Raw genomic sequence first — 12,371 nt, forward strand, 5'->3', positions numbered from 1 at the left:
GGCGGCGAACGCGCAACACCCAGACGGAGACAAAAAGGCGCAACAACGCGTCGAAAAACGCGACAGGTGAGAATCCTCACACGCGGGGAGGCGTGCGCGTGTGTGTATGTGTGTGTTGGGTGGAAGCGACAGACGGCTGTGGTGCGCGGAAGAGGCCAAGAAGGCGTGCGGAGTGAGGAGAAGGGGTTGGGAGGGGGAAAAGTGAGACAGTCACTGCCCCTGCTGTCCCTTTCGCACGGTCTTAGGGTGACTCCGCTGAGACGAGGGCCGCCACCGAACTCTGCTTAATATTTATTGCGTGCGAAGGTGCGACACACAGTGAGTAGTAAAGAGAGAGGGAGGACACGGAGGAGAACGTGAGGAGAGGGAGCATAGCGCGTGTACCTGTGCAGGACATTTTCCTACGGTCGTAAGGGTGGCTACTTGGTCACTGAGCACGTGGGCCTTCTCCGCAGGCAGTGCGACAGGGAGGTGACATACACACATTGAGGCGAAAGAAAAGCACTCCCACGACCAAAGGAGCTTACGCAGAAAGAGGAGCAGAGGGCAAAGGACAAGCGCCCCGTGCCTCTCCTGCTTAAATGCTAAGACGCACGCGGGAGGATGCACACACACACGTCCAACACCAGTGCCAGGCACTCATACATCGGCTCGCTGCTGCTGCTGTGATCTACCACGGAGCTGTGTATCTCGGCATACACGACTGCGTATGTGTGTGCTCGTCTGAAAAGAGGGAGGAAAAGGCGAGGGGTGTGCGTTGTGAGAAGGGCTGGATGAATGCAGCGGTCGCAGAGGCACCGCCAAACAGCAGCGACAGCGGCGCGTACACCCGTACGTACAACCGCCAACGCAAAGTGCCCGTACATCGCCTTACACCTTCAGAACGTTTGTATTCTCGCGCCCAGTGCTAAGTCGGCAAGCGAGCGTGCGTGAGTCGGCCCACCCTTCTCGAAAAAGACGCGCCCACTTCTCCCCGCCTTCACACGCACCCGTGGACCCCCTCCTCCCCCCTCTTCCTCCTCGACCTCGTTCCGACGGCCTTCCGCCGCTACACAAACTCATCTGGTAGTTGCGGGCCATAGAGGAGCTTTTCGCCGAAGATGGGCCGGCCCCGCCACTCATCCATGACGCGTTCATCCACCTCCGGCTCGATGAACTTGCGGTAGAACCAGGTGCGGCGCATAGACACCTGCTTCCAATAGTTGTGGAGCCGCGCCTGCGCCTTGCAATAAAATTTCATGAGCTGCTCTTCCGTAATCTCGAGCATCGCCGGGCCGGCCCCAGAGAAGTACATTTCCTCCGCCTGCAGCGCCGTCACCGGCCTGCCTTGGTTCTTCCGCAGCTTCACCTCCTTCTCAATGGCGGCGTACAGCTCCTCGCGGAACGCGGTTGGGGGCTTAAAGTCGATGTCCGTCCAATGCCCACCGCTGTAGCCCTTAATCTGCGGATAGCGCACCAAACCCTTAGTGAGCTCCGGCACATCACTACAGTTGACCTCGTAGAACTTCAACCCCGGTGTGCGGGTGGCAGCTTGGTGGCAGAGCACCTCGAAGACCTTTCCCACCGCGTTGCACGCGGTGCAGTTATTTTGGTGGTAGCGCACCACCATCACATCATCCGTCTTGGAGAAGTAGTTGAGCTTCTCCTTCATCTCCGCCACGGACGTGATGGGCCGGACGCACTTCGTTGGGAAGGTCATCCAGATTGGGTTCAGTGCTCTGCCGTTGCCACTGACTAAGTCGCTGCGGACGCCGGCGCTGTTCATCAAGAGTGACTTCATCTTGTGCGACTCAGACTGGTAGAGCTCAAACTTCTTGCGGCGACTTTTGATGCTGTCGACCAACGCATTCTCCCCCACCTCCGGGGCGCGGAACACCTCCTCACTGCTGCCGCGCATGACAGAGACAGAGCCAGAGAGAGAGAGAGCGGCCGCAAAATAAAGGGACGGAGCGCAGACACAGAGAGACCGCTCCTCCTCCCTACCCCCCTTAGAGCAAAGGTACAGAGAGAAGTGTGCTGGGGAGGGGGGACTGATATGCGGCGAGCCGAGTACATATGTTTGCTCGCCGGCAGCGGCGTGAGTGGTGGTGGTGGTTTGCATGAGTGGGCGGAGGAGGACAGAGGAGGTGACGACGGAGAGGTAAGAACGTGTGAGGGGTAGGAAGGGGGTTGGGAAGGCCGGCCGGCGGCGAGAAAGTTTAGTGCACTGCTCCTTCGGCTTCCTTCCATCGTCTTGCCTACCATGCGCTCCGTCATTGCGCGCCAGAGTGTGTGTGTGTTCTGGGGGGAGGGGGCGCTCGCGCTCTCCTGTAGCGTTGATCCTTTTGCTGTGTATGCATGCATGTTTGGGCGGTGGTGGGGGAAGAGCCTCGTGCGACGTAACAGGCCACGCACATGCGCCTCCATACAGCGAAGAGGGTGGGGTAGTGGCGGACGATAGGCATCGATGCGAGTGGGTTGCCACACACACACAAACACACACGGAGGCACTCGGTTGATGGGACATTGGGCTTGCGTCCTCTCCGCTTTGGTGCGCCTTCGCCTTCAAACGACATGCCGAGAGGGTGTGGGGTGGCGGCCGTGCCTGCGCACCAAAAGATGAGCAAAGAAAGGGGGAGGGAGGGGGGAGGGGAGGAGAGGAGAGGAGAAAGAGGCCTGCATGCACAAGTCGCGTTGCCACATTCACCTCCGCGCCCGCAGAGGACAGCGCTCCCCCAGCGACCCCACTCCCCCCTTACCCACCACCGAAGACAGATCTCGTCATTACTTGCTATACATTCGCCTTCACTTCTTGCGCCTCTCTGCCTTCCAGTGCAAGAAGAGTGACATGCCCTCATTCCGTCGACACAGCCCGCGCACCTTCCTGCACGCATCCCCTCTCCTACCACGATATCGAGTGTGCACACATACGCAGGGGTGAGTCGCTTTCATTCCACTCTTTCCCTATATCTGGTGCTACACCTTCCCCTCCTCTCTCGCTCTCACCCCCGACCCGCCTTCTTCTACCGGCGAGAGTGTGTCACAGGACCGACGTTAGGGCACTCCAGTCGTGGCGGCGATGAGGAGAGAGGGAGGAAGTAGGAGTGAGCGTGAAGGCAGCGCCTCCCCCTCCTCTGTAGAGTGAAACATACGCACATACATACATAACTTACACACACACACAGAGACGAACGACCGATTCACACCAAAGCAGGATATATGTAACAGCACAGAAAACAAAAGTAAATAATAACTGACTGTGTGCATGTGTGCGCGCGTGGGCAGAAGGGGAGGGGGAGGAGGGGCAACGAGGGTGAAATGTTTACATGAATACATCCGCCAAGTCACATCGAGACGCGAACGGCATACGCGTAAAGGCACACGAGCACACACACACACACAGGATATGTATATATAAATGTATATATAAATCCAAGAAAGCGTCTTCATCTCTGCATGCGTGTATTGGTGTACCGCCGCTACCGCCCCTCCCCTCCCTCCCCCCAATCACCACTCTTCTGCAACTCTCTTTCTCTCCCTCTTCCGTAAGGATGCCATCAAGCACACCGTCGATCACCCAAACCACCCCGCACCCACAGCAGCGGCCAATGGGAACGCACCAGCGCTTGTGCCCCCCTCTCTCTCTGCATCCCTGTAAAGTGAGGCGGGTGAGGTGGTGGTATGGGAAGGGGATGGGTGTGCGTGTATCTGTGTGTATGTGGAGGGAGGAGACAAGTCGCCTGCGCTCTCTCTCTACGTGTGTCTCTTCCAAGTCGAACGCTCGCAGGCACACGACCGAGTGTGAGCAGGAGAGGAGACGAGTGAGGCTGAGCAAAAGCACCGAGGTGAGCCGATCAGCACAATCGAACTGTACATCGACCGAACACACACGCATAGTCACCCAACCTTACGCCTACGCGCAGCGCGGAGGAGGAGGAGGGGGTGTGCAGGTGCACGTGCGCTTGTGTATGTTGTGTGGGGCGGGTGTCGGGGAGGGGAGAGAGAGGGGAACTGCAAACAGATGGCTCAGGGAGGAGGGGACGATGCGGGTGGTGTTCTCGCCCTCCCACATACACACACTCTCTCTCATGGCTAAGCGTCTTCGTCGAAGTCATCTGCATAGGCATCGTTGTCGCCGCTGCTTAGCACTTCATCTATGTCCCCTGCGCTGCTCTTGCGCGGCGCAGCAGCGGCAGGCGAGGCGGCGGAGGTCGACGCAGGGGGGGCCTCCAAGTTTGACATGGACGAGGAAGGCGACGAGGGCGCCGACGGCACCGCTGACGACGATGCGGTGGCAGAAGATATCACCGACCCCTCCTGCTTGCGCTCTGCATCGACCGCCTTTTTCGGGAGCTCCTCGTCTAACTCGTCTTCGACCTCCTCCTTGGAGGTGTCATCCTTCTTCGATGCTGCGACAGGTGATGGCGCTACGGACGACGTCGCCGACGACTTTTTGGAGGAAAGCTCTCCCTCGAACTGGTCCATATCATAAGCGTCATCGGCTACTTCACCCACGGCCTTCTCGGTGCCCTCCTTGGAGAAGCCGTCCTCGCTGTACTCTTCATCGGCCCTCTCGACCGGTTTCAAATCGTCGGTGGCCGTCAGCGCCGCTGGATTCTGCTGCATGTCCTCCGGGCTGGCCTCCAGGTGGTCCTCGTCCTCGAACTTCTGAGTTGGCGACACACCTGCGTCCGAGGCGTCGTGAGAAGGGTTCCTCGGCGAAGACAGCTCATCGTCATCGAACCCGTCCCCCTCGTACGAGTCCTGCTTGGGGGCCTCGCTGGCCTCATCGGCGGCTGCCGACTTCGCTTCCTCCTGTGGGTCCTCCGACGGCTGTGGCGGCGGAGCAGCGGGCTCGTCCGTCCCATTCGCCACGGTATCGCTGGAGGCGGAGCTCTTCTCGAATTCGTCATCGTTGTACACCTCATTGCTCGCCTCCTCTTCCGCCCCCACGAGGGGTTCATCTGCCTCTGGTTCCGCGTGAGCCTCCGCCTCGCCGTCCTCCTTGAGCGGGAGGAGGTAGGCAGCGGCAGCCGACGACTCGGACGACTTGGACGACGCAGCTACCGACGACTGGTGGTGCGACACTGACACCTCGTTCTTGGAGGCGTCATCGCTGTCGGAATCCTGTGCCTCTTCCCGCGCATAGGCTCGTGCGTTCGCCTCCGCCTCTGCGCGGGCTTCTGCCTTGGCCTGCTCCCTAGCCATTTCCGCCGCGTAATCGTCGTGGGATGACTGATATTCGCTGGAGGACTTGGACGAGGACGGGGAAGAGGAGGACCTCGAGCTGAGGGAGTGTGAGGCGCCCCCTTTCACTGCATCCACCTTCTCCTCGCCTTCCTGGGTACAGGCGACCTCGTTAGGGTAGGCCATGTCCTCGTCGTGACGGCTGCTGCTGACAGCGTCTCTATTGACGGACGCACTGCGGCTCGTGGTTACCGAGGAGGAGCTTGTCACATACTCATGACCAGCAGCCAAGCCACCAGCTGCGCGTCTCTCTGCTACATCCCCCGCGTTCGACTCGCTGGCTGCCTCGTAGTAGCGGTGATTGGCCGCCGCTGCCGCCTGCTGATGAGATCGCCCGCCTGCCGCGGAACCACCCTTGCGCGAGCCCAAAGGCTTCCTCGGCACACGCCGCGAGCTCTTGGACGCGCTACGAATCATCGCCTGACGCTCCTCCTCCTCTCGCTGACGCGTTAACTCTCCTTTCCGGGACGCCATTTCCTCCCGCTCCTGCTGACGGCGCTGTAGGAAGCGGCGCCGCGCTGCTTCCTTGCGATGCTCCTCCATCTCCTGCTGGCGACGCTGGCGGCGGCGCTGATCGGCGCGCTCGTGAATAAGCATTTCTTTCCGTGCCCAGTACGGCACCAGATGCGGGTCCTCCAGGTCATTGTAGGGCGGGATGACGCGATCCTGCAGGGGGCCGAGCGAGAACTCAACGTGTGGCAGTCGCGGCAACGTTGCAATCCCAGTAAGCCGGGAGTCCGCTGTAGCACCTGTACTGGACGAGCGCACACGCACCGAGGATGTGTAGAGCCGCTGGTGCTCCTCGTACCCTGTTCCGCGGGCGGTAGAGCGGGAGGAGTAGCCTCGCTCGACGGAAGCAGGACGGTGGTCCTGAATGGGAGGCAGTGCCTTTGACATGGGGCTAGGGCTTTTTCGCTTGGCTTGTATGCCGCTGCGTGCGCGTGGGTGCGTGTCAAAGGCCAGGGAGAGAGGGAGAGAGAGATCTGTCGATGGCCGCGCTCAAATCATCCGCAGCGGCGGTGCGACGAGGAGACAGAGGAGGCGTTTGATTTCTAAAGAGGGAAGTGTGCGTGTGGTGGGGTGATGTGTGGGTAATTTGTTTGCTGCGATGCCGCATGACGCGGCGAGCACCGGAGTGCAAGTGGGAGGAGAGAAGGCGAAAATGAGCAAATCGGAGTGGACGTGGAGAGGACATCTGCGGCGCGTGCAAAATGATGCGCGTAGACGCTTCTCGGCTTGAAGTCGGTGCTCAACAGGGTGACCGACGACTTGCGTGTTTCGCCTTCTGCTTGAAGGGAGCCCATCCGCAACCAGACAGGCGTGGACACGTAGTCTGCGAAGCTGCTCCCCGCCACTTGACCCCGTGGGGCCATCCATGCCGCGGGGAATGGTGGCAACGACCTCCGGTAGAGGAGCAGGCGAGGGAAAGGGGGATGGAGGTGGTGGGGAGGGGGGGAGCGCGACAGCGAGGAAAGGCTGCATGTGCTCACGTGTCGCACACTCCTTCGATGGTGCTGCCCACTCTCCTGAGACGCGTTCGCTCTTTGGGTCTATCCAGACATGCGTAGAGAGGGGGGGTGAAGGTGTGTCGGTTTGCTGAAAAAAAGGGGGACCGGCAGCCGAAGAGGCGGACACGGGGCGGGGTGGGCGGGGAGGCGATGGGATGTGGACCAGAGGAAGGGCGCACAGGGGGTGCTGGATGAGACAGGTGCGCCTCGGAAGAGTCCTTTGGCATGGGAGCTTACCCCCTTCCGCCTTACAGCACTCGCGGCGCTTCGACTCCCTCCTCCCTTCCGCCAACACACACACACACACACGCACACACACCTCCCCCTCCTCTTCTTTGCGTTTTTCTAATTGCTTCGCATGTCAGTCCGCTTCATGTATGGCGATGAGCCGACCAGAGAGGATGCGGCGTAGAGTGAAGAGGAAAGGTATGATGGGAACGGCACAGCGCTCCCCTGCCTCACGCACTCAGTCCGTTGCCACACGAGAGAGAAGAAGCTGAAGTGCAACAATACATAACTATGGCAGTGAGTGGTGGAGTGCTTGTGGTGCGTATGTGAGTGTGTGTGTGTGTGGGGGGACTGGTCCGGAGTGTGGCCGAGTTCCTCTCCCTCCTCTCCCCTCTCTCTCCTTCACACCTCTGCCCCTTTCCTTTCCCCAGCCAACGGCAATGCCATCGCACAGGAGAGGGAGAGAGGGAGGGGCGAGGGAGGGCGGGAAGAAGCAGTGAAGTGAAGGTGTGCGGCCGATACATTCAGGAATACATGGTGTAGGTGGGCACACTTGGGAGGAGTCGTCTAACCGCACACGAGCGCTGAGGGGAGGGGGGCTAAAGCAAAATGGGGTAAGCCTCAGAGTGAGGGGGGGCGCACGTGTAAGCAACGCACACACCCGCGTACACGCACACACACACGCGTCTGTACAACCGTTGGGTAACTGCGGCAAGACGGGGCCGAAAAAAAGCTGAATGAAGTTGGGAAGCCTCGATGTAAGCGACTGCGCGACGTTCTCGCGCAGGTGCAGGTGCACGTGGGTGTGAGCGTCGATATGTAATGTTATGCCTCTCTTGCGCAGTGCATGCACGTTGTAGAGAGCTTACGTAATGGCGCAGAGGCGACCGGGCACATGTACAGCCACTGTGTGTGTGTGTGGGGGAGGGGAGCGGCTAGCTGGCCCACACTGGAGCTTGTACCTTCGAAGGCGTCTAGTTCGTTGGCACTCCGCTGGCGCCACTCGCTCCCGCGGTGCGGGGGGCAGCGGTAGTGACAGTGCTAGTGGCCGCTTGTTGCTGCTGCGGCTGTGGGGGCCCGACTGGAGCGCCACTAGGGCTGTTTGAGTGACGCTGATTGTGGTGAAGGCCGTTGGCAGAGGGGGCAGGATGGGCACACCCGCTGAGGCTCTGTCGGCTTTGCTGGCGCGTGAGGGGTGTGGCGTAGGCGTTGTTGGTCTGCGGCGACGCGCCCTGCGGCTGGACAGGCGAGTGGACGCGGTAGCTGTACGGTGACTGTGCGAAGCCGCTGCCGTTGGAGAGCGACGTGCTTGGGATGAGCGCTAGCTCTGTCGTGTGCGGCGGCGACTCGCCTCGCCCACCGCCCACCACCATCATGGTGCCACTGCCGTTCGCAGCTGTGACTCCACTCAATGTGGCGGCCGATGGGTGGTGACCACCAACGCCATGAGCAGTTCCCACGGCACATGTTGGGCTACGCCGGCTTGGCATCCACGACTCACCCAGCGGGTACGGGCTGCTGCCGTTTCGAGGATTGTGCGGCATACCGGCAGGAGAGGCGAGGCCTGACGGGGTCATCAGTTCATACTCGCTGCCGAAGATGGCGGTAATGTGGTGCGGCATGCCGCTGCGACTGGCCGGTCGATGCGCTGGCGTGAGGCCTGTGTAAGTTGCGTAGTTGCTGCCTGGGGTGCCGCCACTGGCGTTGTGCGCGTATGCGGCGCTGTTGCGCATCATGAACTGCGGGTAGTGCGAGTTGGCGCTGCTCCGCCCGTTCACCCCGCCATGACTCATGTGGCCAGTGCCAGAGGAGGTGGGGTGGAAGGGCGAGGCGATCCGGCTGCTGCCTGAGTTCATGTGGAAGAAGAAGGACTCGTCCACCTTGGGGCCCTCGGCCCCCTCGGAGAGCTGCGGGCGCGACGGAGTGCACGCGGTCGCCATTGAGGCGGCACGGCCCGAGCTGATGTGCATGCTGAGGCTGGCAGACGAGTACAGCCCTGAGGTAGGACTGTTCTCAGTGAAGACGGGGCTGCGTGAGTGGCACTGGATGGAGGTATCGTCGCCGTGGACGCCGTTTGCCATGGCGGCGACGTTGGCGATGGAGTGCATCACGCCGGCGGGCGGTGCCTGCGGCGGCTTTCCAGGCGGCGGGGCGGTGGTGCCCGCTTCGGCTATGCTGCTGGTCGTCGGTGTGTGATTGGACGGAGGGTGGCAGAGCCCCAAGTCTAGTAGCGAGGCCTTGCCAAGGGGGAGGAAGCGCTCATCGATGTGGTTTACGTCATAGTCGTCCCACTGATGCAGCTGCCGCCGCCACGCGTTGAGTACGCGGTCAAACTGGCGCTTGCTGCAGTCATACTCGGGGCGTGGCGTGATAGCGTGCAGTGGGTTGTGGTACTCCCTATCACAAAGGCGAGATATTAGGGAGGTGTACTTGAGGTAGCCCTCCGTCTCCTTGCCATACACGATCTGCTTACGGCGCTGCTCCAGCCGACGGCGGCGCTCGTCGGTGTCGCCCGAATTGATCATGCTCTCTGGCACCGGTACCGCCGGGTAGTTTAGATACAATTCCTGCTGCACCTCTTCCAGAACGGCCAGTCGCTGTGCCTCCGTAAAGTTCTTGTCCAGCGGTTGCGAGCCCGGTGGCGGCGGCGTCCCACTGTGCTGCGAGCGCGCGTCTGCAGAGTTGCTGGCACCAGCAGAGGCCGGCTGCTGTTGCTGTAGTGGCGCCGCTTGCTGACGTTGCTGCGCCGGCGGGTTGCTGCCAGCGGGAGTGTGCTGCGCGGCCGTGGAAGAGAAGGCCCGGCCAGCACCGTGGGCAGGCGCCACCGATCCTGAGCCTCCGCCGCCACCTGTCGAGTACAGAGAGACGGAGGGCATGTGTCGTTGTGGCCACCGCGCGCTTGCAGTGTTGTGAGTGGCAGCAGCGCATGCTGCGGAGGAGGTGGTCACCGCTACTGGTCCTCGCGCCTTGTGAGAGCTGGAAGCAACACCAGAGCATGCCTGCAGCGCGGGCGGCATGCGTAGCTCGTGAGGGCTTGTGCGGTAGGCCGGGGCAGCACCGGCCCCGGTGCGACCCGGCGCGCCTGTCGCCGTCGTTGCCGCGCCTCCGGAGGTGCTACCTAGCTGCTGATGCGACAGCTGCACCGACGGCTTATTAACGGGCGCCCCGTGCGGACCTCCCGGCACGACGCCACTGATGTCGCTCTCTCGACGCACGCTTGGAGTGTGGGGCATTGGATGCCCCGTATCTGCCACTGTATTGTATGCGGTCAACGTGGCGCCGGCGATCCCGTGCCGAATGTGTTGACTGCCGCGTCGGTTTACCGCGTAGACGCCGCCGTCGCTGTCGCCGGTATTGCCGACCCCAGGCACATGGCTGCGTGTGGAGCGGCTGTGGCTCACGGTGCTCTGTGAAGGGCTCGAGAGAGGCGGATGGATGGCGTTTGAGGAGGAGGCGTGTGCCTCAGGGGGCAGTACGGCCGGAGGGCTGACGCCGCTCGCAAGCACCTTCAGCTCGCTGTCCTCACTCATGGCGAACACGAGCGACGAGTCGCCTGGGTGCTGCGCCGGGGACGCCATCTGGTGCCAGCGCCTGTGCGTGTCTGGCGTGGTGCCCAGCTCCACTATGCTGTCTTGCATGGTGGGCCCCGTGGGCAGCGTTCCGTTGGCGTCTCGCGCAGCTGCATCGGGGTGGATGCCGTGGTTCCCGGTGTAGGACTTGGGCGGCCACGGGAAGGGCGGCGCGGCCGCGCTGGCGAGCGAAGCAACGTTGGGGCGGTTCGTCTCGGCAGCGCAGCAGATATGACGTGCGGCATCGCCTGCAGGGCCGTGCTCGCGGTTCACAAGCACATTTATGTCCCGAACGGCTGCTGCCGGCGGCACCACAGACGAAGATGTGTTTCTCCGAATGTTACCACTCATACTCGTCCCGCGCATCGGCATGTGCATAGCCGCTGACGCGGCGGGCCTCGGCGACCTCCACGGACAGCGATGTGTATGTATAAGGCAGGCAGCGGTGCTGCAGGGGCGTGGTCGATATACAGCTGTTAGTAATGCACACAAACAGAAGGCGGCCAGTCCACTCCCTCGCATACACGACCGCCTTCCCTTTTCTCGGAACGCCTCCACTACCGCACGCACGGTACACACACGCTGAGGCCCGTAGCGCTACGCAGGAGGACGAAGCGGCGCAACAGCGACAGGGCGGAGGGGAATAGCAAAGGAGCAGCAACTCAAGAGAGGTGCGGCCAACACGGGCTGCGTACACGTACGCGTCTGCTCTAGCAGATTGCTGCTTGAACACGTGCGTGGCTGCCTGTCTGCTTGCGCGTGCGTGTATCGTGTCAAGAGCGGCGATGGGAGAGGAGAGGGCGAAGAGCACACGTCTGCTGAAGCGCAGAGGCACCACGCCGCTCCCTCACGCACACACAAGGCTGCTGCTGCTGTTGCCTCCTCCCCCCGCCTCTCCTATTCTCTCTCCTGCAATGAACCTGAACACACGCGCACGCGAAGCACAATTGAGGACGACGGGGAAAGCTTTTGCAGCGCCAACAGCAAAATAAACAGCTGTAAACGAAAAAAAAATGAGTCCACCAATATAAACGCCTGATGCGCCGCAGCCGTCTTCACGCACAGCGGGCAGTGAGTAAGTCGGTGAGTGAATGGGGCGAATGCTGCCGTTAAGTGAAATTAAGGCACACTAACACACATCCGCACACATGCAGGCGCTCACAGCGTGCGGTGGCTAAGCGAAATTTTTTTTCCAGCAGCAGCAGCAGAAGGGTGGCGCTTTCCTCCCTCTTTGCGAACGCTCGATGGCTATACGCTGTCGACTTCGATGAAACACCTTCACACGGTGATCGGGTGACTCGAGCAGTGCAGAGGAAAGCGTGTGTGTGTGCGTGCGTGCGTGCAAGGGGGGACCAGAGAGAGGGAAAAAGCAAAGGGAAGAACAAAGCAGCAAAGGATGCGTGCGGGGAGGTGTGTCGGGTTGGGAAGGGGGGGCCAAGAAAGGGAGCAGCGAGGTGGAAAGGACGCCACTGAGCGAGGGAAAAAGTCCTCAGCAAGAGAATCCACGGCGGTGCACCGCCAGAAGCGATCAGCACCACGACGAAGCCGCCTCCAATGGTGCGAGAGTGGGGAGGAGGGGAGGGGGCCGGTGTGCACGGAGGAGAGGAGGGTATATGAGGAGGGGTACGATTGCTGTGGGACACACGGTCGAGCAATTCCTTTGCATCGATACGCGTGCGCAGGAGAAAACACATAATATATATATATGTGTATGTGTGGAGCGAAAGGGAGGGGGAGGAAGAGGGGAAAGCTCGATGCGCTAGGTCCTGTGCGGGTGCCGTCGTTAGAAGAAGACCCGCATGTTGCATTGAGGGGAGCGACCCTCAGACGATGCAGCACA

The 12,371-nt window shown here is 61.3% G+C and overlaps 3 protein-coding genes across 3 annotated transcripts; all 3 read right to left on the reverse strand.

The window, feature by feature from the left end:
• Nucleotides 1-1,048: 1,048 nt before the first annotated feature.
• LSCM1_05398 (uncharacterized protein) lies at nucleotides 1,049-1,897 on the reverse strand (the record flags this gene model as incomplete). The annotated part of the gene is made up of 1 exon (XM_067322863.1): nucleotides 1,049-1,897. The coding sequence occupies one exon, from the start codon at nucleotides 1,895-1,897 to the stop codon at nucleotides 1,049-1,051; it is 849 nt and encodes a 282-aa protein (XP_067178228.1).
• A 2,174-nt stretch (nucleotides 1,898-4,071) lies between these two features.
• Nucleotides 4,072-6,123, reverse strand: LSCM1_05399 (uncharacterized protein; the record flags this gene model as incomplete). The annotated part of the gene is made up of 1 exon (XM_067322864.1): nucleotides 4,072-6,123. One exon carries the CDS (start codon nucleotides 6,121-6,123, stop codon nucleotides 4,072-4,074), a length of 2,052 nt encoding a protein of 683 aa, XP_067178229.1.
• A 1,813-nt stretch (nucleotides 6,124-7,936) lies between these two features.
• On the reverse strand, nucleotides 7,937-10,909 carry LSCM1_05400 (uncharacterized protein; the record flags this gene model as incomplete). The annotated part of the gene is made up of 1 exon (XM_067322865.1): nucleotides 7,937-10,909. One exon carries the CDS (start codon nucleotides 10,907-10,909, stop codon nucleotides 7,937-7,939), a length of 2,973 nt encoding a protein of 990 aa, XP_067178230.1.
• Nucleotides 10,910-12,371: the final 1,462 nt, after the last annotated feature.

The sequence above is a fragment of the Leishmania martiniquensis genome, chromosome 25, assembly GCF_017916325.1.
Source record: "Leishmania martiniquensis isolate LSCM1 chromosome 25, whole genome shotgun sequence".
Taxonomy (NCBI): Eukaryota; Euglenozoa; class Kinetoplastea; order Trypanosomatida; family Trypanosomatidae; genus Leishmania; species Leishmania martiniquensis.